The 26,876-nt window shown below is 45.6% G+C and overlaps 1 protein-coding gene across 1 annotated transcript in view; it reads left to right on the top strand.

Annotated features, from left to right (window-relative positions):
* LOC103008804 (O-acyltransferase like protein) overlaps positions 1–25,765 on the top strand; it is an 82,488-nt gene extending 56,723 nt beyond the window's left edge. The window contains 7 exon segments of the mRNA XM_057527081.1: positions 2,097–2,210; positions 3,764–3,896; positions 6,234–6,417; positions 11,787–11,929; positions 12,242–12,373; positions 24,365–24,532; positions 25,640–25,765. Of these exon segments, the coding sequence (XP_057383064.1) occupies positions 2,097–2,210; positions 3,764–3,896; positions 6,234–6,417; positions 11,787–11,929; positions 12,242–12,373; positions 24,365–24,532; positions 25,640–25,765 (1,000 nt within the window).
* Positions 25,766–26,876: the final 1,111 nt, after the last annotated feature.

Below are 26,876 nucleotides of genomic sequence, written 5' to 3'. Positions count from 1 at the left end.
TAGCACAGTGCCCTCTGTGATGGGCTATGGCTGCTGGAAGGGCTCTGGAGACATGGCGGGTGCCTGCAGGTACAGGTGGGCAGGTGCGTGGCTCAGCCAGTCCTGAAGCCCCGGCCGAGGAGAAAGGGCAAGCCTCTCCTGGCTCTCTCCGAGGTGCATTGGCAGCAGGATGCCCTGACTGCTGGTCAGGGTGTTTAGTGGAGAAAGGGTTGGTTGCTTCTGAGGCCTCTCTCCTTGGCTTGTAGATGGCTGTCTTCTCCCTGGGTCATCACATGGTCTTCCCTCTGGGGTATCTGTGTCTGAATCTCCTCTTCTTATAAGGACACCAGTCATATTGGATTAGGGTCCACCCCAATGACCTCATTTCACCTTAAGTATCTCTTAAAGACCCCATCTCCAAATAGAGTCACACTCTGAGGTCCCGGGGTTTAGAATGTGGGTGGGTGGGTGTGTGTGTGTGTGTGGGGGCACAATCCAGCCCTTAATAGTCTGTATTAGGAAGCTTTTATTAGAGTCTTTGTAGCAGTGGTAGCTAGTGGAGACTTGTCTGACTCCTGAGAAGAGGTGCCATGGTTTGGGCTCCAGTCCTCCAGGGAGTTAAACAAATATTTCCTTGGGTGGATGTGGGTTTTTACTGGATGGCCTGACTGGATGGTTTACCACCCACCGAGGACAGTGAGTTCTTAGTACCTCCCCACTCTAGACCTGGTGGGAACCTACTTGAGTGTCCTTATGACTGAGGCATCCTGGCCCCAATGTCAGCATCTTTCCGAGAGGTTGTCATGGAAGGTAGATTTCAATTCCTCAGCTAAAAACCAGCACTACCCAAACTTGTGACTATGCTACTGCATTTAGCCTCTAAATGGAAAGAGGTATAAAAGATAGGGCTTTTTTTCCTTCAGATAACACACTCTTATAGAATTCTAATAATTCAAGGAGGACTGAACTGGAGGGTCTGGCAAAAGGCACGGTAAACATACAGCATTGTTGCCATACCTCTCCTGCCCACACTCATGGCAGACATTACTAGTCAATCACTGCACCACTGAGCTAGGACTCCTCTTCCATTCCAAGCATTAACACTAAACTAGAATTGGCACTCTAGATAAAAATAATTTGCTCCCTGTATCACTGTGGTGTTAAGCAAACGGTATCTCATCCCTTCCTCGTGAAGAACCATGGCAACTTCAAGCACTGGAATAGGACTGCTAAAGGCAGGGTTGTGCTGGTTGGTTTGGCACTCATGTTTGACAATTCTTCCATACCACTGCAGAGCCTCCTGGTCCCGACCCTCACAGTTCCAAGTAGATACAACCAAACAGTGCCTTGCTCTGAGCCTGTGTCCCGAAATCTCATTTCCTGCCCCAGAACTGCCCACATACTACAGCTGGGACTCCTTCAGGAACCCTCTCAGCCTTACACATGCAAAGTCCCAGACTGTGGAGGAATTAATTTTTGTGGGGCCACCTTTGACCCAAGGGGGTATAGAAGACAGTAGGAAAATGCTTCTTTCTTTCATCCCCCAGGACAGTTAGTTTTGAGTTGCATTTCATAAGGCTCCACAGAACGTTCTGGCATTGGCCACCATGATACTGCATCTTTGCATTGGCCTTCCCTGCTTCCCTGTTCCAACCCCATCCCTTATTCCTACCTCCACATGAACTACCTGCACCCTGATATTTGTCAGATTCTCCGTTTGGGTGGGCAGAGGATCACTGTGTCCCACCTGTGCCTGACAGTCACCTCTCTCTTGAATCAACCACCACGTCTGTCCATACAGCGCTTCATGGGTGGCAAGGGAGATTCCCAGGCATGGTCTCATTTTGAGCTGCACAGTAAGTTTCAGGGTGAAGATGAAGAAATTCAAGTTCAAGGTCCTGCCCAGGGCCCGGCAGCTAGTAAATGGTCAAGACTAAAGGCTAACTGAGGCTCTCTAACTCCAGCCCAGCTCCGGCCCCACTCGGCCACAGCTGCGCCCACGGCAGCCTCTCTCAAAGGCAGGCTGGCAGGAAGCGCCTCTGATGGCCAAGGTTGCAAGTCTTTCGTGTCCACAAATTTTGCGGTGAAGGAAAGTGAACGTCCTTTCTTCTTTGCAGAAATCAACACGCCCTTGTCCTCCTCGGGGCCACGCTGTTCTTGGCATCTTTCACCGCCTCTGCTCTGCTCACACTGGCTTATAACCTTCCAGTGGCAGCTCCGTCAGATGCAAGGTAACCGCGGTTCCCAGCCCTCCCTGCTCTATCCCTCGCCTGCCCTCGGACTGGCCAGGACCTCCCAGGCAGGGCTGCTGTATGGATGCCAGGCTCTTTGCACTGTGCACATCGGCTCCTGGAAAAACTGGCTGGGAACGGTTCGGCCTTGATGGGAAAGTTGATTGCGTGTTTGTTTCCAAACTTCTGAACCTTTCAACTTGTGCTGGGGGTCTGCTCTGAAAACACAGGGAACTCACTGTTGCCCATTGAAATACTTCTCGGAGGAAAGGAGCGCCCCCAAGTGGCTGTACTGCGTTTCTCCTCCAGCGGCGAACTGCCGCTTGGAATCTCTATTATGGAATGGAGAGACTGAAATTTAAGGAAGCTGGGGTTACCTCTTCAAGGTCACACGCCTAGTAAGTGACACAGTTGTGAGCTGAACCTAGGACCTTACCCACTATGCTATTTTGCCTTTCCAATGGGGGTATATATAACACTTCTTCCTTATAAACACCCTGTGTCTTCTACAGGAAAAACTGGTAAGATTTCCTGCTAATCTATTCTCAAGGCAGCAGTCAGAGAGATGAAAATGAAAATCGGATCCTGTCAGTCATCTGCTCAAATTCCTCCATTGGTGTCAAGGCAGAATCCCTGTCTTACCTCATCTATCACTTCCCTGCTTGCTGACTCAGGACCAGCCACACTGGCCTCCTTCCTTCCACACACCCAGCATGCTCCCTCCTCAGGGCCTTTGCACTTGCCATTCCCTCACAGGAGAATACTTTTCCTTTAGGATCTAGATCTTGGCAGGGCTAGCTCCTTCACTTCCTATAGGTGTCTGTGCATACATCACCTTCTCAGAGCAGCATTCACTGACCTCCTGATGTAAAATAGCCCAGAACCGTGTCTGGCACAAAAGTGCTCAAAATGTATTGTGAGTGGAATAGATGAATGAATGAGTGACTGACTACACCCCAGGCCTTTTGACCAGGGAAGCATCATGCCCTTCTCATCATGACATCAGCCTCTGTGGGCATAGCCAGGTGACCGAAAAGGAGGCTCGCTCCTGTGTAGCCCAGTTGGTCTCAACTCCAGATGCAAATGAGAGTCACTTGGGGAGATTTGAAATCCCACTGATGCTTCCAGCAAGCACCATCCTGGACCAATTAAGTCAGAATCTCTAGGGGTGTGGCCCAAGCAACGGAATTTTGTAAGTGCTTCCATGAAGAGGTTCACTCCTTTCAGAAGAGGTTCACCTCTGGGAACTACATTTTTAGAGCTATCCCAGCATACCAGCCACCAGAAACAACTATTTAAAATGAACACAGCCGTCATATTTCCTTGGGATCCAGTGTGGAGGGGCCCAAGGGAATTTGGAATTTTCGGAAGCCAGCTGTGGCCCAAGGCAGGATCATGAGGTCACTGTCTGTGGATTATTACTGAGGAAATGAACAAATGTACACCCAGTTTTCCTTTGGGTTTGCTGATTGCCCCAGTGGACATCTGAGGGATTCCTTTTTCCATGTCCAGATCAAACGTAACCTTTGGCCTTACGTCCTTGTGTTTTTCAGTGAAAATGCAGCTGTGTTATATATCTTGGAGTACTACACGAATCCCTGCGGCTGATTTGGGCCATTCCTTGTGGGCCTCTTTCTGAGCATTCTCATGCACCAAAACCACGAGGCAAACGTTCTCAAAACCAAGGTATATTATTTCCCCATACCTCACTGTAAGGACTGGGTCTGCTTGGGACTGGAGGTGTCCAAGATGAACACAGGTTTCTGGCTTGATTAATGACATTGGATGGTGAATCAGAATGATTACCCACAGGAAAGAAATTCCATCTGGAAGGCAAAGTAACAGCTTTCCTCCCTCTAGACACCTCACGACCTGATTCCCAGGTGGAACTGTCCAATCTGACCAAGAATCTTATCTCTGGAAACCAAAGAGCTTGTGCTATTAAAAATCCAACCCACCTAACCATGAACCATGACCATTGCCCTCCTACTGGGTGTGTTTTCCCATATCAGTGGTTTCTCTGGCTCTGTACCAAGGCTCTGACGGGTGGGATGCCTCCTCCTCGTTGCCCTCTCCTCCCCATCCGATCACCCACCAAGCCCCGCGGGTTGTTTCTCCTGCCATCCTCTCGTAGCCTTTCCAACTGACCTTGTTGAAGCTCATCTCATCTCTTACTTGGATTTCTTTACTAGTTTTCTTGCCTCTTGTCTTCTTGATCTCAAGTCCACCCACAGGGCAATCTAGTTAAAATACTACCTTGGCCTTGAACTGTGCAAAACCTTTTCATATGACTTTTGTTGGTCCATAAGACCTTGAGGGCAGAACATGTCTTATTCACCTCTGAATTTCTAGCACCTGGTTCTGAAATCACTCCATAAATGAATGACGGATAATTTGCTTCTCAATGGAAGAAGGGCCAAGAATTCCCTTGCATTATTAGGGGGCAATGTTGACCCCAAAGCCCCACTGCTAGGCCCTACCCTGGCTTGCCTAGGGCTTGTGGGTACCTCACCAAAACGTTCTAGAGATGAGACGCTGGTCCTTGGAAAATCTTGTGTTGCTCATAGCAGGAACAGGAGCTAGGGCTTTATTGGAAGGAATGGATACACAGGTGCTACAGGTGTATTTTCCTATAGGTTGGAGTTATGATATTCCCCTGAAAATGCACAATTCAGTTGTAGATTACAACAGAGGACCATTCAAGAGGTGCTTTAGCAGAGTCCAGGTTCATGGTGCCCAGGGAGAAATTGGGTGTGAGCAGAGGGGAAAGCCTAAGATGATGACGGGGCATTTGGGAACCACTCAGAGGACCAGGTCAGGACCAGGGAGCATGGAGCTAGAACCCAAGTCAAGCAGAGCTGGAGGAATGACTTCGATGGGGTGAGTAGGCCAAGTACAAACTGTAGAAGCCAGAAAATAAGAACACAGAGTCCCAGCTGGAGGCAGCTGAGGCATATTCCATGTGGTAGGAGTAAGTCAGTGTGCATTCTGAGTAAGAGTGAAGGGGACCCTAGGCTAAGAGGAGGCTTGTGGAGAGCCTCTGAGGAAGTAACTTTGTTCCCTGTAGCCAGAACCTAGGGCAGGAACCTGAGATCCAAGGAGGGGAGAGCTTCTCTTTAGAGGCAAGATGGTAGAGTGATAAGATGCTAGTTCAGGTTGATGTAGATGTCATCATAGCACCTTGAGAACTGGAACAGAGAAGCAAGAGAGACCCTTGGAAGATAGGTCTGGGTCTAAAAAGGTCAAGTAAGGTGACATCTAAGATCTTGAACTGAGCCCAGTAATAGGATTTAACTCACGGCGTTATTCTGTGAGCTGGAAACATCTCTATTCTCCCATTCCTTCTGCCATTTTACGTCCCTAGTGACAGGTGCAGCCCAGGTACAGGCTGTGTGCTGGGGCCCCTCACATTTATGGTAGGGGGCAGAAGCAATCAAGGAGCCTTATTTGGCTAAGGAACAGAATGGGAGGTTAGGAGTGGGTTAGAGCATTACTTTTTTCTTTTAACTTTCATCTAAAAATGATTCAAGAGTCACCATAAGTCGCAAAAATAGTAGAGGAGATCTTGTGTTCCCTTGACCTGCGTTTCCCCACCAGGAACGTGTTAAGGTAACTATGGCACGTGATCACAACCAAGACATCGACATGGGCACAATCCATAGACCTTAGATCCACCAGTTCCATGTGCACTCGCTTGTGTGTGTGTATAGTTCTGTGCAACTTTAGCACGTCTGTAGATTTGTGTAACCATCACCACCACGATCAAGGTACAGAACTCCTCTGCCAAAGGTCACCCTTGTGCTGCCTCTTCGTGGCCACACCGCCCACTGTCCCCTACCCCACCCCGACCCTCACCCCAGTGACCACTAATCTGAACTTTCTATTCGGTCAGATTTGGTCATTGACTGAGGTTTACAAATAGACCCCTAAAGTCACTAATAACACACAAAAAGTGAGCATAAAAAGAATTAAATACACAGTGGCCAAAACGGGCTGTGAACGGTGCCTTTCCTTTCCCCGTAGGTGCAGGCTCTGCTGCAGTGGATTTGCTCTCTGTCGACCCTGTCCCTAGTGGCTGCCTGGCATACACGGTGGGTGACGCGTCTGCCGCCTCTTAGTTGCCGCTGCTGTCACCGTGCCCTCCACCGGCCCCTGTGGGCGGCCCCTGAGGGCTGGGTATTGTTCGCGCGTCAGGAAGGCCACGGAAGTAGGATGCAGTGACGCAGCACGGGACTTGCTCCGGGCTCACACACTGGCCTGTTAAAGGCGACGGTGTGAAAATGCATGTACCCAGAGAGACTTTGATTTGATGCTGAATGACTGATAGTGACTCAAAAACATCCATCTGTCTGTACACTCGGGGAAACCCACTCACATATTCTGGTTTAGATGTTTACACTGGTTTATATACAAATGCAGGCTCTGAAAGAAAAATTTGCAGCCTCTCCAATGAAGCTAGTTTAGAAATTGGAAAAGAACGGGTAGGGGGTAATGTCATGAGAAAAAAAACTTACCAGTGCTGGGCCAAGAGTACTGACCACACCCAGCCTGGCCTCGGTCTCCTCATCTGAGCGTAGAGACTGAAGAGTTGGCAACACCCCCTTCAGCCCTCTGATGACTGGGGACACTGTTTCTGTAGAGCCTGGCTTTCAGAGTCGGGCAGAAAAAGAGCTTAAATGGAAAGAAAGGGATCTTCTCCAGATTAGAACTGTCTATTCAAGTCACCCGACGTTTTCCACCTTTCCTCTCTATTTGGCATGAGGTGCTTGAGGTGTCAGCAAATGACAGAGAAAGGCTGGCGGGAATCACCCAGCAAAGGTTCTGGCCCTGCGCTGCCCAGAAGCCCTGAAATGACGGAATTAGAGCCAGGTGGAGGCAACACAACTTTATACCCCTGGGAGATGATCAGGGTGAGTTAAAACTTTCTCCTGTGAAGCCAAAGCCGTTAACCTCAGCAAAGGTGGCTGGAGAAACCTGACGAAGTGAACATAATAAAGTCCTGCTTACTGAGCACAAGCTTACGCCAGGCCCCGTAGAGAACTTCACCCCTGTGGTCTCGGGCAATACTGGCCACACCGCTACAGGTAGAACTATAATTAGCTCTGTTTCTCAGTGAGGAAAATGGTGCCTGGAGATGAAGCAGCGTGGGAAGGTCACTCAGCTAGAAAGTGAGCCCAGGCCTGAGGGCACCGCCCACAGGCCCTGCTCTTCATTTCTGTACACTAGCCACGCCCACCCCCAAGATGTTTGATTGTTCAAATTGTTCTTGAGTTTTATGAGTATATAATGCTGAGGGATTTGTTCTTTCACTTCAATTTAAAAAGCTTTCCCTTCTATGGAGAAATGACGTTGAAGAGGCATCGGGTTGCGTTCTCCTTGACTGATGTATTTGCATTTATGGGCCGCTGTTTGGATCACATGACCTCCACTTGGTGACAGTGGCCCTGAGCTGTTGACAGAGCCTCAGAACATACACAACTGCTCCCCCTGGCCTGGTACAGGCCACCTCTGATGTGGTGACAAACAGCACAGTATCCCTGTCTAAGGTGACAGTCCTGCTGGGTCAAACTGGGTAATGTCCAGCAGGATTAGAGAGGAGTGACTTAGGTTAAGTTAGAAGATTAAACGAATTGGCAGTATTACCAGTACAGTGGAGCTAGTAAATACTATCAGTCATTAACCTGAGTGTGTATAATACATACCTCTTTTAATCCAAACGATGAATAAGCCCTCTGCCTCATTCTTGAGCAATTTATCATTCAAAGGTGTATTGTTATTAGCCAACCACAATTATAGGTGTGACTGACGTTCTAGGTTTGTATCTCCAACACTATCTGTAAGATACCAAGATTGATCAGTAGGTGAATGTAGGAGGTGATGGGTTAGATAAATTTTTAAAAAATGTGTCCACCTGATGACCTTTAGAAAAGTATACTTATAAAAGAACATGTTTTTCTTCTTCATAATTTTATTTATTTATTTTAGTGAAGTATAGTTGATGTACAATGTTATATAAGGTACAGGTGTACAATACAGTGATTCACAATTTTTTTAAAAAATTTATTTTATTTATTTATTTATGGCTGTGTTGGGTCCTCGTTTCTGTGTGAGGGCTTTCTCTAGTTGTGGCAAGCGGGGGCCACTCTTCATCGCGGTGCGCGGGCCTCTCACCACCACGGCATCACTTGTTGCGGACCACAGGCTCCAGACGCGCAGGCTCAGTAACTGTGGCTCACGGGCCCAGCTGCTCTGCGGCATGTGGGATCTTCCCAGACCAGGGCTCGAAACCGTGTCCCCTGCATTGGCAGGCAGACCCTCAACCACTGCGCCACCAGGGAAGCCCCACAATTTTTAAAGGTTATACTCCATTTATAGTTATTATAAAATATTGGCTACATTCCCTGTGTTGTACAATATATCCTTGTAGCTTATTTGATATGTAATAGTTTGTACCTCTTAATCCCCTACCCCTATCTTGCCTCTCCCCCTTTCCTTCTCCCCACTGGTAACCACTAGTTTGTTCTATATATCTGAGTCTGCTTCTTTTTTGTTATATTCACCAGTCTGTTGTATTTTTTAGATTCCACATATAGGCGATATCATACAGTATTTGTCTTTCTCTGTCTGAATTATTTCACTCAGCATAATACCCTCCAAGTCCATCCATGTTGTCACAAATGGCAAGATTTGATTCTTTTTTATGGCTGAGTAGTATTCCATTTTATATATACACCACATCTTCTTTATCCATTCATCTGTTGATGGGCACTTAGGTTGCTTCCATATCTTGGCAACTTTAAATAATGCTGCTATGAATATTGGGGTGCATGTATCTTTCCAAATTAGTGTTTTTGGGGTTTTCTGGATATATACCCAGTAGTGGAATTGCTGGGTCATGTGGTCACGTTTGAGGAAGAAGACGAATTCAGTTGAGACTGTCAGGACAAGGAGGGATCTTGATGGTTCAGCTCATCTTTTCCATCATCTTCAGTCATTGCCAATGCAGACCATGCTGGTCTTGTTGAGTTGCAAGAATCACCTTCTGACCATGTCACTCCTTCGATTAAAACTTCTCAGTGCTGGGACTTCCCTAGTGGTCCAGTGGTTAAGACTCTGTGCTCCCAATGCAGGGGGCCTGGTTTCGATCCCTGGACAGGGAACTAGATCCCGCATGCCACAACTAAAGATCCTGCATGCCGCAGCTAAAAAAGATCCCACATGCCGCAACTAAGACCCTGCACAGCCAAATAAATAAATAAATATATATTAAAGACAAACAAACAAACTTCTCAGTGATGCCCTGTCACCTACACCAATGGTCCTCAAGCTTTAATAATAGGCGGACCCATTCTAAAGGAATAAGAATTCTTTTGGATCCTTAGTATTGGCTTAAATTATTTTAATCCTAATTTTACCTAAACACTAGCAAACATAAACCTAGATGCAAATTTTTATGTTTATAGCACATATATTTATAAAGCCAAAACAAATTTATAAAGTAACCATAAAACCAATAAAATCTGAATTAATGTCAATTTAATGTGATTAATTGGCTGGAGCCGATCGTAGTTCATGACATGGTATTGTTTGTGCTGAGGCACATTCTTTTGTGTTTGGCTTACCTGTATGACATGGGTTTTTTACTGACTTAATTCTACAGCTATTTTGTTTGTTCCACAGTAAATATCTTGGTTCATCTTATCATTTGGGATTCAGTTGGGTGCAAATGCACATTTTGTCTGTGAGTCCATCTCTATTTATTTACTTATATAAGATAGTTATTAAATGCTTGCTCTATGCTGGGCACTGCTCTAGATGCTGGGGATATCACAATAGGCAAGAAAAATCCCCCTCTTGTAGGAGATTGCAATGGGAAAGGGGAAGTGAGAGACCAGGAGACTCTAGTAGCCTGCATAATGGCCTCCAAGTTACCAGGTCCTAATCCCTGGGAACTTGCAAATGTGATTAAGTTAAGGATCTTGAGAAGGGAAGATTATTTTGGATTATTTGGGTGGGCCCTAAATGCAATCACATGTATCCCTATAGGAGGGGGACAGAGGGAGATTTGACACACACGTGGAGGAGATGGTGATATGAAGATGGGGCAGAGAGAGATATGAAAATGCTGATGTTGATTGGAGTGATGCGACCACAAGCCAAGGAATGCCGAAGCCACCAGAAGCTGGAAGAGACAAGAAATAGATTCTCCCCTAGAGCTTCTAAGGAGAATGTGACCCTGCCAACACCTTGATCTTGGCCACTGATACTGATTTTGGACCTCTGGTCCCCAGAATGTTGAGAGAATAAATTTCTGTTGTTTTGAGCCACCATGTTTTTGTAATTTGTTACAGTAGCCATAGGAAATGAATCCAGAGCCATATTAAGTAAATGTATTTGTAATATAATTTCAGATGCACATAAATATGGTGAATAAAAATAAATCAGAGGAATTCCCTGGTGGTCCAGTGGTTAGGACTCCGTGCTTACACTGCCGAGGATGTGGGTTCGATCCCTGGTCAGGGAACTAAGATCCTGCAAGCCGCGCAGTGAGGCCAAAAATTAAAAGCAAAAAAAAAAAAAAAAAAAAAACCAGAGGTGGGAGGTTAACTGGATTAGGGGTGCATTTGCAAATATGTGGTACAAAAGCACTCCAGGCAGAGGGAATGCTAAGGTAGCATTCTTCAGTCTGGAATATGTTTAGTGGGTGAGAGGAACAGCAAGAAGTCCAGTGAGATGGGGATCAAAGATCAAGGCAGGAGAGAGATGGGAATGAGGACAGAGAAGAAGGTAGTGGTCAGGGCATGCAGGGCCTTCACGGCCATGGGGAAGAATCTGGATTTTATTTTAAATGCCATGGGATGTGATCTGGTTTGTGACTTTAAAAGATTACTCTGGATGTTTTCTTTTCTTTCTTTTTTTTTTTGGTGGCTTGAAACAACAGAAATTGATTCTCTCACAGTTCTGGAGGCTAGAAATTCAAAATCAAGGTGTTGGCAAGGTCCTTCTGGAAGCTCTGAGGGGGAATCTCTTCCATCCTCTCCTATGTCCTCGACATTCCTTGGCTTGTGGGTGCATCACTCCAATCTCTGTCTCCATCTTCACGTGGCCATCTCCCTGTGTCTCTCCTCTGTGTCTGTGTCTCCTTTTCTGTCTGTTACAAGGACACTTTGGATTTAGGGCCCACCCTAATCTAGGATGATCTCACCACCCATTCCTTACCTTAATTACATCTGCAAAGACCCTTATTTCCAATTCTGAGGTTGCAAGTTTTATATGTGGGATGTTTTGTGCTTAGAGGTTGAAACCCACTAAGGATTAACCTGTCTGTAAACTCAATATTAGCCTCCCTTATTATTATTTTCATATTGCTGCAATGGGAAGTTGGGTTTGTTTTTGTTTGTTTCAGTACATTCTCTTAAAAATTATAATGCAAAAAGACCTTCTCGGTAGAAAGTTCACAGACTTAGAGGCAGAAGCCAGGGGGAGCGGTGATGATACAGCATCTTCCCAGGCCCGGGGAGTCCCAGGCCCGGGGAGGGGCTCGAAGCTCCACGAATCGGGGCCTATTCCCTCCAGGTCTGGGGCACCGGCTGCTTTCCTGGGATATCTGGAGCTTCCTGGCCAGCATGAGCTACGCTTGCTGCTTGGTGCACCCCATCCTCATCACCCTCTACAGTGGGCTTCAGGAGGCGCTTATTCACTCCACCGACACCAACACGGCGGGCAGCCCCAGCTCTCAGCTCATTGCAGCAACGCCATTTGCTCTCCCCTGGAGCAGAGCAAACTATTGGCTTCATTAGAACCTTATTTTCTGTTTGTTTGTTTGTTTGTCAAAAGCCTACTGTTCTTTGTTTTATTGGAGGGAGGACTTCAGCACAGGATAATATCTTTCTTTTCTTCTCTTTATTTTTAATGTTTAGGGCTGTTTGTCTTACAGATCTATTTCATATAGCCAGGATGGTACTCTTATTCCAAATGCAATAGGAATCTTGCAGTAAGAGTGTGTCCACTCTGCCCCTCTTTCTCCCTAGTTCTATCTTTTCTCTGGACACTGTTTGCTGACCTTCATCACTGGGCTGGCCCTGACGCTGTTCATTGAGAAACCATGTCAGGAACTGAAGCGGTGCCTGCTGGGATCAGTGCCTGCAGGGCCTGAGCTTCCGGTAAGACCCGAAAGAGTGGATGGCCCTTTGTGGGTGCTGATGAGCAAAGGCAAGTGTGGCCTTGTTTATGTAACGAATGCTTGTGTTCCCAAAAAGGGGTGTGAATCTGATTTTTGTGAATGTTTAAGGTATACAAGTTCTTTAATATATAAAAGAGTTCTGAGTGTTTACTATATAAAAGAGTTGTGTTAATCTGTTTAGTAGCACAATAATTGCCCTCCAATGTAACTTTTTAGCAAAAAAAATCTGGATTTTTTGGGTCTCTTACTGCATGTATTTTCTATATCAGTGATCATAGGAGAACATCAAATGTAGTGAATTTAATGTACTTCAGGTTTTAATGCTCACTTTTCTTGGTAAAATCACAGTATGTCATTTTGTACATTATAATTGTTTTTGTGTTATTATGATACCTTTGTAGATTCGTAACTTTATCCTGGATGGTACGACCCACTAGTGTGCACGATTCATGGGTTTGTCATTACAGGTCTTTCAAACATTGTTCATTTTACAAAGTGGTCTATTTTTGTTTTTTTGTTTTTGTTTTTGTTTTGTTTTGTTTTTTGGCCACGTTGCACGGCTTAGTTCCCTGACCAGGCATTGAACTCAGGCCACGGCAGTGAAAGCACCTAACCACTGGACTGCCAGGGAATTCCCGAGATGGTCTATGTTATGAGTTGAATTCTGTCCCCTGAAAAAGATATGAAGTCCTAAACCCCTGGTACCTTAGAAAGTGACCTTATTTGGAAATAAGGTAATCAAGTTAAAATGAGATCATGGGGGTTGGGGAATGGGTGGCCCTAATCCAATATGACTGGTGTCCTTATTAAAAGGGGAAATCTGGGCACAGAGACAGACGTGTACAGAGGGAAGATGATGTGAAGACACAAGGAGAAGATGGCCATTGGCAAGCCAAAGAATACCAAGGATTGCCAGCAGACACAGAAGCTGGAAGAGGCAAGGAAGGATTCTCCCCTAGAGCCCTCAGAGAGAGCATGGCCCTGGCGACACCTTGATTTAGGACTTCCATCCTCCAGGACAATGAGATGATACATTTCTGTAGTTTTGAACCAGCCAGTTTGTGGTGCTCTGTTACAGGAGCCCTAGCAAATACACACAGTCCCTCAGCACAACCTCTAACAGAGGAGGAAGAGACCCTAGTAAGTGGCTTCTATCCCAACCCCCTCGGTTTCCTGCAAAGAGGTAGAGAGATGGGAGAGACTTGTAAGGCCAAGTGGAGAACATGGATGTCCCAGTTCTCAGGCTTGTGTTCCTTCCTGGGTGTGTAATTTCTTCTTTTTTTCGGGGGGGGAGGTGTGTAATTTCATGTTGACTGTCCCTACTTACATATGTCTAACATTTCTTATAATAACGCCTTTTGTGTACTTAATAATCAAAGGATTTATTAACAACCATGGGGTTACCAGGAGCGTATTGGCACAGAATGCTCCCCATCTGTGTAGGCTCTCTTTGCCTTCAAGTGGATTTGCAAGGAAGACCACTGGGGTGAGGAGGGCTGCAAACCCCACATCCTTTGACAGGGCAGTTGACAGCTAATCTTGTCCTTTCCCAGGCGGCCTTGGGGAACGAACCACATATCCCCGAGGTCTGATCTGCTCTGCTGGCAGAATCTGACCTGAGTGAGAAGCCAAGTCCCACCCGGGTGTGTTCAGTCTGTAATAAAACGCGCACCAAGTTGGCTTTTTGGGCGACTGCGAAGTTCATTGGGTTCCTCGGGAGCCCCCTGGTGGCCGATTCGGCACCTGCACCCTCTGACTTAATTAGGCCTCAGAGGAGAACTTGAGGGTGGGTGACATTTACAGAAGGAACACTGCAATCCCGATGGACCCCAGTGGGAAATGACTCGCCTGCCAACATTGCTCGGCAGTCCAATTGCCAAGTGCTTCTAGTTATGAGTCAGGAAACCCGGGGCCCTTGGAAACAGCTTTCCAATGACCAACAAAGCCTTTGAACGTTTTTTTAATAAGAAAAAAATACTCTCCCCACGATTGCAATTTCACAAAACATAAAGTAGGGATAAAGAAGTCCAATTTTGTTCTGGCTATTGTTTCAACCCAGAATTCCCTAGAAGTTTAAGATTTATAGAATGTGTGGAGCTTATTTGGATTCTATAACAAACTGTAAAAAAGTGTATGACATTTTTGGGACCGCTGGAAATTTAAGCCCTGCCTGGGTATTTGATGATATGAAGGACTTTGTAATCTTTTAATGTGATAGTGGTATTGTGGTTACGTGTTTTTAGAGTGCTTATCTGTTAGATGCCGACTGAAGTATTTATGGACAAAATGATATAAAATGTAGTATTTATCTCAAAATAATATCGGAAGTGGGATAGATGAAACAAGATTGGCCATTTAGTGATAGTTTTTGAAGCTGGTGATGGGTACATGGGACCTCATTACACTATTTTCTTTATTTTTGTGTATGTTTGAAGTGTGTATAATAACAAAGTCAAATTTATAGAGGCAGCAAGATTGGAGTAGAGTGTCAATTGATGAGTGTCTCCTCTAATTCCTCCTAAGTTCTGAAATCCGTGTTTCATCCCCACATACCTACCTGTGGATAAAAATAGGTCACATCAACAGTACAGGATCACCCCCAGCAGATCTAAAGGAACTCAGCCCTCCTTAAATTCCTCCTGACTGGTTTTGGGAGAGTCCAGGGACATCTTGCTTGTTTTGAGAACACCGGGGCTCTGCTATTTCTTTTTTTAATGAGCCGGCTCTCCTCAGCTGCACCACCCCTCCCCTCCCTGCCATCAGAGCTGCTGCTGAGAGCTGCTGGCGGTGGCCAGAGCCTCCTACACCCGCTGATGTCCCCACGCCACTCTCCATGCCACCTCCTCCCGTGACTTGTCTGTGCAGGATGTGGGCTGAGTTGCCTTGGTGCTCAGGGTCTCCACAAATGCCACAAGCAGATAAATCCCCGTGCCCCGACTTGAGCCATCTGTGCTTTCTCATTCAGCCTTTGACGCAGGGCTGCTGGGTGCTCATCATGTTTTTATAGAAACTGCTCTTGCAATTTTCCTCTTTCTGATATAGGTCTGTCTCCCTTGGATGCCCTAAGTCTATGGCCGCTGGTATGGAGGCGACCTGTGTGGCAATCACTTCCTCTTTACATTTGTCCTGTTCACCAGAACATCTCTACCTCACCACCATGACTGGCACACAGTTGGTGTGAAAGAAGTGTCAGTTGACACAGTGATGGAATCAACCCTTTCTTCCTTTAGATGAGTTTTTTTGTTTGTTTTTTTCAGGAGGCTTCTTTTACAGACAGGCAGACTTCTCAACTAGGTTTCAGATATGTTCGATTTTATAGGAATCTTCCCCCCAAATGACCCAACCAGACCCCTTCCAGGGAAGCTCAAAGTTGAGAAGCCCCAGGGCATCTGAAGGGGTGAGAAGCCTTTATAACTTTAGTCCCTTGACCCCGAGTGGAATTTAAATCAACGCTGTGCTGATACGGGCTGGGAGGCAGCCGCTTCTGGTAACCTACCCACATTCGTGTCCCCTCCTCTCTTGCAAAACAAACTCTGAAGTTGTTCTAGTATCAATGTGCCCAGACAGAGGGAAAGTTTCAGATTTAGTATAATACAATTTCATCTTCCCGTGTGCCTTTGCCGATGGTTCGTCCAAGTGTGGTCATGTGACTCAGCTCTGACCAATGAGGTGTAAGGAGAAGTGCGCTGGAGATTTCTAGGAAAGGTTGTCTTCCCTGAGCATGGAGGAGGGTGGAGCTTCAAGGAGACAGTCCTTTCTGTCCTCACCTCTATTAATCTTGTGAGAGTACAGTGTTATTTAGAGTTGTTCCTGTCACTATTAGGTACTATTTTTTCATTTTTCTTTTTTTAAAATTAAGATATAATTTGCATAGAGTAAAATTCAAGCATAAAAGTATATGTTTGTGTGAGTTTTGACAAATGCATACAGTTGTGTAATCACCACCCAAAAGCAAGATATAGAAGAATTCCATCACCCCTCAAAATTTCTGGAGTTCTTTTATAGTCAACCTCTGTTCTCACCCCCAACCCTTAGCAACTAACTATCTGCTTCTCATTTCTATAGTTTTGTTTTTTCCAGATGTATTTATTTTTAAATGTTTATTTTTTTAAATATAAAATATTTCAAATATTCAAACAAGTTTAAAAAATGAAACAATGGGTACCCCACATAGCCATCATGCCTAATAAACGTAGGTTAACATTTTGCCACTTTTCCTTTGGATGTGTTTCTTTTTGTTTAAAAAATAAAACATTGTGAGCACAATGATAGATCTCCCTGCATCCCATTTGCTTCTCCCTTCTCATCCAAGTTTCATCCACATTTGTTTTTTAGACTTTTTTTTTTTTTTTTGATGTGGAACATTTTTAAAGTCTTTATTGAATTTTGTCACAATACTGTGTCTGTTTTAAGTTTTGGTTTTTTGGTCACGAGGCATGTGGGACCTTAGCTCCCCGACCAGGGATTGAACACACACCCCCTGCATTGGAAGGCGAAGTCTTAACCACTGGACCACCAGGGAAGTCCCCACATTTTTATATTTTTACTAATAACATGCATGTGTCTGTCAATGGTATATAGTACTTTGTTTTTAAACACTATGTAATTTGATCCGTACCGTAATATCCTTGTGAAACATGATTTTCCCCTTTAAACATAGTCTGCCTAGCTCGCCCATTCACTTTGAATGCAAATGGTGTTCTATTGTGTGCATGTGTGCCTTAAATGTTTATCAATTCACCAGTTGGTAGGTGGATATTTGGTTTGTTTTCAGTTTTTTGTTATCGCAAACATGTTTGTAACCAGCTCTTTGTATGTGTTTCCTCATGGAGATACATTCGTTTTCCAGGGTATATAGTCAGGAGAGTCATTGCAGAGTTATAGGGTGTATGTATACTCAACCTTACCTGATAATGACACACAGTTTCCTAAAGTGATTTTCCAGATTTACACCTTCACTAGTGGTGATTGGGGATAGATATTATGACTCAGAGATCCTCCCCAACACTTGGTACTATTGACCCGTTAAGTTACTGTTAAATCCCAGATGAGTCTAAGGTAGCATCTCATCACTTCACTTTGCATGTCCCTGTCTACCAATGGGCTTGAGCATTTTCCATGTGTGTTTTGGCCATTTAGAGTTTCCCCTTCTCAGGCTGCCTGACTATCCTTTTCCTATTCTGCTATTGGGTGTTTGTCTTTTTATTATTGATTCTGAGATGTCCTTTATGTATTCTGAAGACTAATCCTTTATCGATTGTGCTGCAAATACATTCTCCCAGGCTGTGGAAACTTCGTATATGATATGAATGCTTTACCTTTTAATGCAGGCAAAATTATCAATCCTTTCCTTTCGGCTTGCACTTTTCGGATCTTGTTCATGAAATCCATAGAAATGTTCTTTTGTACTTTTTCCATGGGGGGAGAAAAGCTTCCGTGTAAGTTCCTGATCTCGTGCTGCGAGTTCTTTGTAAGGTGGATTTGTAAGGTTAGAACAGTTCTCGATAGGGGATGGTGGTCGTTTTGTCTCTCCAGGGAAGATTTGGCAATGTCTGCAGACATTTGTGTTGTTTTTTAGTGGGTAGAAGCCATGGATGCTGTTAAACATCCTACAATGCACAGGATAGCCACCTCCCAACCCCAATCGCAGAAATATCCAATAAAAAATGTCCATAGTGCCCAGGTTGAGAAACTCTGAGTTAGAGAACAACAGTGATGATTGCTGGGTTCACACAAACCAGGACCCTCACATTCAAAGCTCCTGTGTGGGGAGGACTGAGGTCGTGTCTGGGACTGTCAGCACTTAGACAAGTAACACTGGGTCATTCTTTGTTGAACTTGGTAAATATGCCCAAGCCAAGTGCGTTAAATCTACACAGGAGGGAACTTGACCGAATCTGCCAAACAACCTAGTATTTGCTCTAATCACAGTAGGAGGGGAGGTGATGCTGCCAGAGCTCTTTAATCAGGACTTACTGCCATGCTAATGAGCCCTAAAATGTATTATGTGCTGTTTCTGGAAAGGCACAGCATGTATCATATTTTCTGGTCCCAAACAAGTTATCGGTTCACTTCGTTGTTCATTAAAAAAATCATGCTCTCCATCCTGATGTGGTGTCAGCATGCCTCTGTTTCTGTCTCTGAAAAATGCTGGAATTTGACAAGATTCATGGTTCTCAGATGCTGGTCTGTGTAGGCTGCTTGCAGCAGAGTCATCTGAGGTGCTTTTAAAAAATACAGGATAAATTCCTGGAGATTGACAGCTTGGGTGGGACTCAGTAATCTGGACTTTCCTCAAAACTTCCCGAAGCTTTCTAATGAGTAATGGTGGTTTGTTTTGTTTTGTTTTGTTTTGCTTTTTTGCCTCACCGTGTGGCATGCGGGATCTTAGCTCCCCGACCAGGGATCGAACCCGCACCCCCTGCAGTGGAAGCACGGAGTCTTAACCACTAGACTACCAGGAAAATCCTACTAATGGTGGTTTTGAACCACTGGACTCAATAAGTGGTAGGACTGGTTCTACATCATGGAGTCTGGATTTATGACATTCATGAGTGAATAGCAACTTCTCCAAGACATGAACAGTTTGTTTTTTTTTTTAAGGAATTCCTTTATTTATTTATTTATTTACATTTATTTATTTTTGGCTGTGTTGGGTCTTCGTTTCTGTGCGAGGGCTTTCTCTAGCTGCGGCAAGCGGGGGCCACTCTTCATCGCGGTGCGCGGGCCTCTCACTATCGCGGCCTCTCTTGTTGCGGAGCACAGGCTCCAGACGCGCAGGCTCAGTAGTTGTGGCTCACGGGCCCAGTTGCTCCGCGGCATGTGGGATCTTCCCAGACCAGGGCGCGAACCCGTGTCTCCTGCATTGGCAGGCAGATTCTCAACCACTGCGCCACCAGGGAAGCCCCCATGAACAGTCTTTGATTCAAAGTGAGTTTCTTGTGCCTGAAGAGGGTTCTTAAAAGGTTTTCCCCGGGAGCCATCCTCAGCCTTTCAACCCCTGGACATCCTTTGGCCAAAGGTCTCTGCCACTGTGAGTTCATGAAGGGATTTGGGGACGCCGGTTCCCTGCAGCAGCCTCCATTCATTCACGGACACAGGTGGGCATTCATTCACCCCCTCCTCTGTGCATTCAGCAAGGGTTTATTGGCCCCTGCTCTGTGCCAGGCACTGTGCAAAGTACTGAGAATACACCGTTGACAAGCATGGGTGCAATTTCTGCTCTCCCTGCTCTTAGTGTCCTGGGGTGAGGGTGATCATAAACCACGCCCCAAGTACCTAATTACAGTGACCTGAGAACTCTGAAAGCCTGATCCTAAGTGGGAGGCTGGAGATAGAATTTCTGGGAAACTAGCCTTAAACTGGAATTTGAAAAACAATAATAAGCAATATTTGTTGAGGGCTCATGACATGCCAAGTACTGTTCTAAGCACTTGACAGAAACCAAGGCTGGTTTAATCCCAACACAGACTCTGAAATAAGCACCCCTCTCATCCTCATTTGCACATGGAGACACTGCGGCACGGAGATAAGTCACATACCCGAGGCCACAGCCAGGTGGGGGCACCAGATATAAATCCGAGCAGTTTGAGTCCGGAGCCCACACTTGTGGCCACCGTGTTCTGGTGGCTTTCAGACGAGTAGAGTTAACCTCTCAGGGGGGTTATGAAAAATCCTCTCCAGAAGTTTGTCTGCTGTGGTGTGATATAGGCGCTGAAGGTGGGAATGATTTAGCACGTTTGTAGTCCTTGAGGATTTTGAGAGGAATTTTGTGTTTTCTCAACACTTGAAGGAGAATGAGGACCAAGGAAGCTTAAGGGAGGGTCTTGCCATCAGACCTGGGAAGGCAGGGCTCCTCTGAATGTGCTGTTTCCTCCAAAGCTTCGCTCAGTCTCCCCGCATGCCCCCAGGAGGCCCCTCGCTCCCTCCCGGTTCTGCAGACATGCTCAGGGTCTTCACGGCTCTGGGCCAGAAAACGCAGAGGACGCTTGAAGAGGTTAGCACCCTGTGGTTTCCAGATCCACGCTGGGAATGGGATGCACTTGTGACTAGACAGCTGGTGATTCTTCCTCTGGCATCAAATGAGGCTCATGGCCTCGGAAAGCCTTCTCAGACATGGAAGAGCCCCATCTTAGGAAACGTCTTATTTTACAGAGACTGGACCTGAGGCAAATTGTGCTTCAGGACACACAGCAAAACAGTGTGCAACATGAGCAATCAACCAAGTCCAGTGAAGGAGTGTCTTTTATTCTAACTAGATCTGCACTGGAAGGGCGATCATACCCCATGATCTCACTTTATAAAATCCTAGGAGGGGGCTTCCCTGGTGGCGCAGTGGTTAAGAATCCGCCTGCCAATGCAGGGGACACAGGTTCGAGTCCTGGTCCAGGAAGATCCCACATGCCACGGAGCAACTAAGCCCGTGCACCACAACTACTGAGTCTGTGCTCTAGAGCCCGCGAGCCACAACTACTGAGGCTGCGCTCTAGAGCCCATGCTCCGCAACAAGAGAAGCCACCGTAGTGAGAAGCCCGTGCACCGCAACAAAGAGTAGCCCCCGCTCACCGCAACTAGAGAAAGCCCGCGTGCAGCAACGGAGACCCAACGCAGCCAAAAATAAATAAATAAAATAAATAAATAAATGAATGAATGAATAAATAAACAAATAAACAAATAAATAAAAATCCTAGGAGGGATTTTATAAGGGTCTGTCTTATAAGGGTCAGGAGCCTGTTAACTGTCTAGATATTCTACCCTTCAGTGCCTGCTGTTGGGAGTGTTAGAAAAACACTATTTAGCCAATCATCAAATGTTAAGGATCCAAAATATTGTGTTCCAGCGTGGTCTGACCTGTAGACATTTGGTTGGGGAAGTAACCATTCCCAGCTCCAGAAATTTGATTTGTCAGTTACTATTCAGTACAGAGAAAGGAGGCAGGTTGCAATGACCCTGCTGAAGAGGATAACAAGGGTGAGAGTGTCTAGGTTTAAGCAAGTATCATCAGGACTTCATCAAGGAGAAAGTGGGGAGCTGGTGACAGAGGGATGCAAGGGGAATGCCAGCAGCAGTGTCTGCCTGAGTGGCTGCAGAAAGCTATACACTGGAGGGAACAGGAGAACGCTTTCTGCACTTTGCAATGGATTTGCAAGGAGAGCTCCTCTCTTCCCAGACTGTGCCGTCCCAGCTGGGAATCTAGGAGTTGTGTCTCCTTTGAGGATGGCCTGAATCTCAGCCCTGTCTCAGAGAGGAGTGACTGGTTAGCAGAGATCTCCAGCATTTTTTCCCCAGCTGCCTGACTTCTGTGTCATGATGCTGATTCCCGGGATGGCAAAGAGGGTGCTTTAGGGCTCAACCCACTCTGTTCTTGGATGGGAATATTTCTCACGGGAACATCGAGGCTACGCTAACCTGGCAGATGGTTCTCCTGAAGTGTAAGGCTCCACCTTGCTGCTGGGGGGCTTCTGCCCTGAAGAAGAGATTATTCCTGGGGCCAGTTACTAGGGAAGAGGAAGTCCTAAGACTGGAAAGCTGAACTAAGAGGGCAGAATATAGTTGAGAGAGAGAGAAAGACCTCAAATACTTTCTTTTGTTCAAGGCTACATTGTCACAAAGTTTAGTGAAGGTAAGAATTACCTGGGGATTTTGATAAAAATCAGGTTCCTGATTCCTGCTTGTTTGCAAGCATGAAGCAGGTGATTCTGATGACCACACTTTAAGAAACACTGATATTGACACTAAGGGGCAGGATGTTCCAAAATATGGTCCTAGGAGTATAGGATATTAAATCAGCGCCCACCCCATGGAGAGGGATGAGGAGAAGGAAGGCGCTAGCATCAGGAGGCTTCCGCCGTTGGGTACCTCCCCCGACGGTGCTGTTACCAGAGCAACAGGAGCTGCAAAATCTCCAGGCCTCCCTTGCTTCCACCTCTTTCTCCAGAAACTCAGTGATTGCTCATGAAAAAGCTCATCAACAAGGTGACATGTTGGCTGCATAGGGAGCGACTGGCTGACATCCAATGTACCAGACATCTTGCTCACCTGATTATTAAGGACCTCATATGCAGTGGTGCTCTTTGGTGACAGTCACATGGGATACAATTATTGTCACACTTGGGGCTCATTCTGAGAGGATTTTACATGTAACTTTCCCCCAGACGGTGTCAATACTTCCTCTACTCTTGTTCCTTCCAAGCTTCCAATCATCCAGCCAAATGGTTAGTTGCTGCCCAGGAATTAGTGAAGAACCATATCTCTGACCATCTCTCCTTGAAGGAAGTTGAAGTTCTGCTCATTGCAAGGATTTCTTTGTCCTGCAGGGCTACCCCTGACTGGGTCTATAATACCACATCAGTCTTCTGCCTTGTTTCAGAATCAACCTCTTCTTCTTAGTTATCTGGTCCTGGGGAACCACCTATGAACAGCCATGGCCAGGAAGCTGCCACAGAGAACCAAACAGGTCCAAGAGGTTTTCCAGCAGATACTACAGAAGCAGCAGAATTTTTGTGTTTATCTCACTTCTGCCTTCCAAATCTCTCCTCCAATATTAAATCAGTGCCCAGGACACGTGTGCAAACTGAGATTCGGGAATAATCCCACAGTCCCAAGGCTCCTCCACGTCAGTGGTTCTTAAACTTTTCATCTCATGACCTCCTAACACCTTCAAAATTATCTGGGGTCCCATAGAGCCTTTGTTTATTATGAGGGTTATACCTATTGATATTACTGTATTAGAAACTAAAACTGAAAAAATTTAATATTAATTAATTTATCTAAATACAACAATAAATTTGTTACATGTTAACATAACATATTTTTATGAAAAAGTACCTATATTTTCAAAACCAGAATTAGTGAGAAGAATGCCATTGTGTCACAGTTTTGCAAATCTCTGTAATGTCCAGTTTAATGGAAGATATATCTGCTTCTTCTATCGTCTACTACTTTCAGTCTATTGCAATATCACACATCGTGTAGATTCTGGAAAACTCCAGCGTATACTCACGAGTGAATGGGAGGATAAAAAAGGAAATAATGTCTTAGTATTATTATGTAAATAGTTTTGACCTTGTGGATCCCCTGGAAGGCTCTCAGGGACTCTGGGTTGTGGGGTGATGGGCGGGTACCAAGATCATATTTTGAGAATCACTGCTCTAAATAATATGCAAATTAAAGCAATAAATGACTCTGGTCATAAATATATCCTGCCTAACAGAGGGTCTCTGTGATAAAGCCCAACACAAGAGCTACTGAGCAGGAATTTATAATTTGCAAAAATGAAGGACATAGTAAGATACCTGCATATACTCATATACATACAACATATATATATGATATAACAGACATATATATTCATATACATAAACATGTTTTCTTTCTTACCTTCCAAATTTTCTCTTAACATAGCCTAGAAAAATCACTATTACCTGCCTCGATGATTTCTCTTACCTCCTCTGCTCGCAAAACATTATGAAACAAGCAGTTTCAGACCTGTGGATCTGTGTCATGGCAGACTTCCATCATCTTTCCTCCCTTTGGTGGGAGAAGTCAATTCCTGGGCTCTGCTTGCTTTGATTTGAAGAAATAGACGTGCAGAATCCAAGAGAAAGCCTTAGTTGCAGGTGTTCAGGTGGCCACGAGAGGGCAGCACCTGAGAGAACAGGTCAGGGCTCCATTGCCTTTTGAAACTCACCAGAAGCTTCCTAGAAAAACTGCAGACTTGAACTGTGAATTAGAAGCATCAGAGGATTCATCGTTTCCAGCCTACGAGGAAATTTTGATTGTCATGAGGACCAAAATAAGGTTTCCACTTAATCCTTTTGGAAATATACCTATGATTTCTAACCTAATATGTCCGATAGTTTTCAACTGAAAACAGCTTATGTCTTTTCAGTGATTTCCACTGCCTTCTTCCTGAGGAAGTTGAAATGAAACTAATGTTTCTTTTTTTTTTTTTTTCAATCGTTAACATGAGGACTGCCTGTCTGACTTGACCTCAAAGTTCCTGCATCTTTTAATACCCATTGCATCAGACAAACGCCCGGATGTGCCCTCCCCACTTCCACCCCCACCCGAGCCGAGGGATGATGCTGGACCTCCATCCTTGGTGATGGAGACGTCGTGGAGGGCGCTGGTGCTTCTGGTGAGAGGACGGCTTGGGGAACTGCTCAGCTCCAGGCTGCTCTGGGTGTTCCAGGACCTCTGATCAAAGCCGACCGTGGGGGTCAGCTCAGAGATATCACATACCCAAGGAAACATGGAACCCACACCCACTTGAGGAGTGAGGAAAGGTTCAAGTGCCTCTGGGACCACTTGGGACCAGATGCTCAAGACTTGCTGCCCTCTGGTGTTGCGCAGCCCTCAGCCTGATTTCCACAGTCCCCCTTAAAAGCTTCATTGGTACATCTTTGGGTCTTGAACGGAGTCCTGCAACATTGACGATGAAGCTGTCCTTGGCATCACAATGAGACAACAGTGCAGCATGACACTGGCTAAGGCAGAGCTTTGGCTGAGCAAGTACTTCTTTCTGGCCCGGTCCCTGCAGCAGCATCACCCGGGAACATGCTCGAAATGCAAATTCTCAGTTTCCACCCCAGACCACCTGCATCAGAAGCTCTGGGGATGGAGCCCAGCAATCAGTGTTTCCACAGCCCCTCGGGATAATTCTGATGCACACTCAAGTTTAAGAACTAGCAAAGCAATATTTAAGTGGTTTGTTCATGGTTGCTAAGCCAGATGAAGCTGGAAGTAAATGACAGAGAAAACAAAAGTGAGAATATAAAAAAAGAGTAAAAACAGAGAAGAGAAACATTTTCAAGCAAGTGTAGAGGAAGAGAGCTCCCTGCTTGGGTGTGTGGGAAACTATAAGTTGCACCTGCTCTAGAACATTGTCAGCAGCTGAATATCTATCCAGAGCTTTCCACCCTGCTATGGCAAATTTATTTGGCTAAAAACAACTCTTGGGTTAGTGACCTTTTATTCAGCTAATATTACTCCTCTCATGGCCTCCAAAGCACACAGAGAAATTGGAGAACTGATGAAAATCTTTAAAGTCTACTAAATACCAAAGCCTTCCCAAACACTGTGTACTTTTCAGAGTGAGTTTCTTTTTATTGGAATTTCAGATTATTGAAAGGTTATCTGCCTCCTGTTCCTATAGGGATTAAAAGAGAGGAGAACATGCTGTGATATGTGGTGTGTGCTTTCCTCCCTCCACTGGCCGGGCCTGGCTGACTGCCGCTGTGGACAGTCAGGGGGAAGATTCCGAAGTGCTTCCCGAAAATATCACCAGGAGCCCAGGAGGCTGAAGCTGATGCAGGTGGCCGATCAGCAGCTCCCCGCACCTGGAATGAGAACGTTCACCAGCGTGAAGTGATACCTTCCAGGTCTTTGCAGCTCTCGCTGCCAGAGGGGCGTGTGGCTGCCTTGTGCCTCAGTTTCTTTTTCTGGAAATTGATCACTTTGGGGTGTTCCTACCCCGGACAGCCACTGTGCCCCTTCTGTTCATCTTTATTCCTTTTCTCTCCTCTCATTACTCTCTGGCTCTTTTCTGTTTGACAGCTATCCCTACTCCTTGAATTTCTCTCTTGGATCCAGCAAATGGAATTTTTTCTTCCACTTACAATGTTCTCTTTTTCTCCATTCTCATTTCTCTCTTACTCTCTAATTCCTGCCTCATTCTTCTCACTGATCTTGTCACCTTTTCCATCTTTGTGAGAGAGACTGTGCTGTTTTGTAATCTTAATTTTCATTTCATCCAGCGAGCCACTTCCCTGTCTTGTTTGAGCCCCGCAAAATCTCTGCCTTGAGGGTTAGTAGAATTGGAAGTTGGAAGGCCTGGTTTTGAACCGTGAAGCAAGCCACCTGAGTTAGCCTCAGTTTCCCCATCTGTAAAGTGCTTACCGTGTACCAGACAGGATTACCTCTTCAAATCCTCATAACAACCCTTTGAAATAAGTACTAAACAACATTTGAAGTAGATGCTATTAATACCCCCATTTTATATTGAGGGAAATAAAGTTCAGAGGAGTTGAGTGAGTCCCCCAAGATCACACAGCTAGTAAATGGCGGAGCTGGGATTCCTATCAGGCATATGCCCCCAGAGGCTGTGCCCTCCACATGACTTATTACTGACAGTGGCTCTTCCTACCTTGCAGTTATGTTATAAGAAGGAAATGAAACAACATCTGAAAGAAACTTTTGGAAAAGTTAAACCACCACGTGAAGGGAAGGAAACGCACTCGATTCTTTCAAGCTGGTGGTAGGCCCTCACCTCACCCCACCCTTTCCATCATCTCTGCCCAGTTACTGTTTCTGTTCAAGTTGTCTGGTGAAATTGTTCGACCAAAGCGGTCGAATAAGAGAGAACCAAAGGAAAACAATTTTAAAAGTCTGAAGCACAAACTTAGAAGCTATAAGATGAACCTGCCCGCAGGCTGGTACGGCCAGAGCAATAAAACGGGCCCTCCTTCCCCACTGTTGTCCCA

Source organism: Balaenoptera acutorostrata, chromosome 13 (genome assembly GCF_949987535.1).
Source record: "Balaenoptera acutorostrata chromosome 13, mBalAcu1.1, whole genome shotgun sequence".
In the NCBI taxonomy this organism is placed as follows: Eukaryota; Metazoa; Chordata; class Mammalia; order Artiodactyla; family Balaenopteridae; genus Balaenoptera; species Balaenoptera acutorostrata.
Note: the sequence above shows the minus strand (reverse complement) of the source record. Positions and strands in the feature narration are given on the sequence as shown.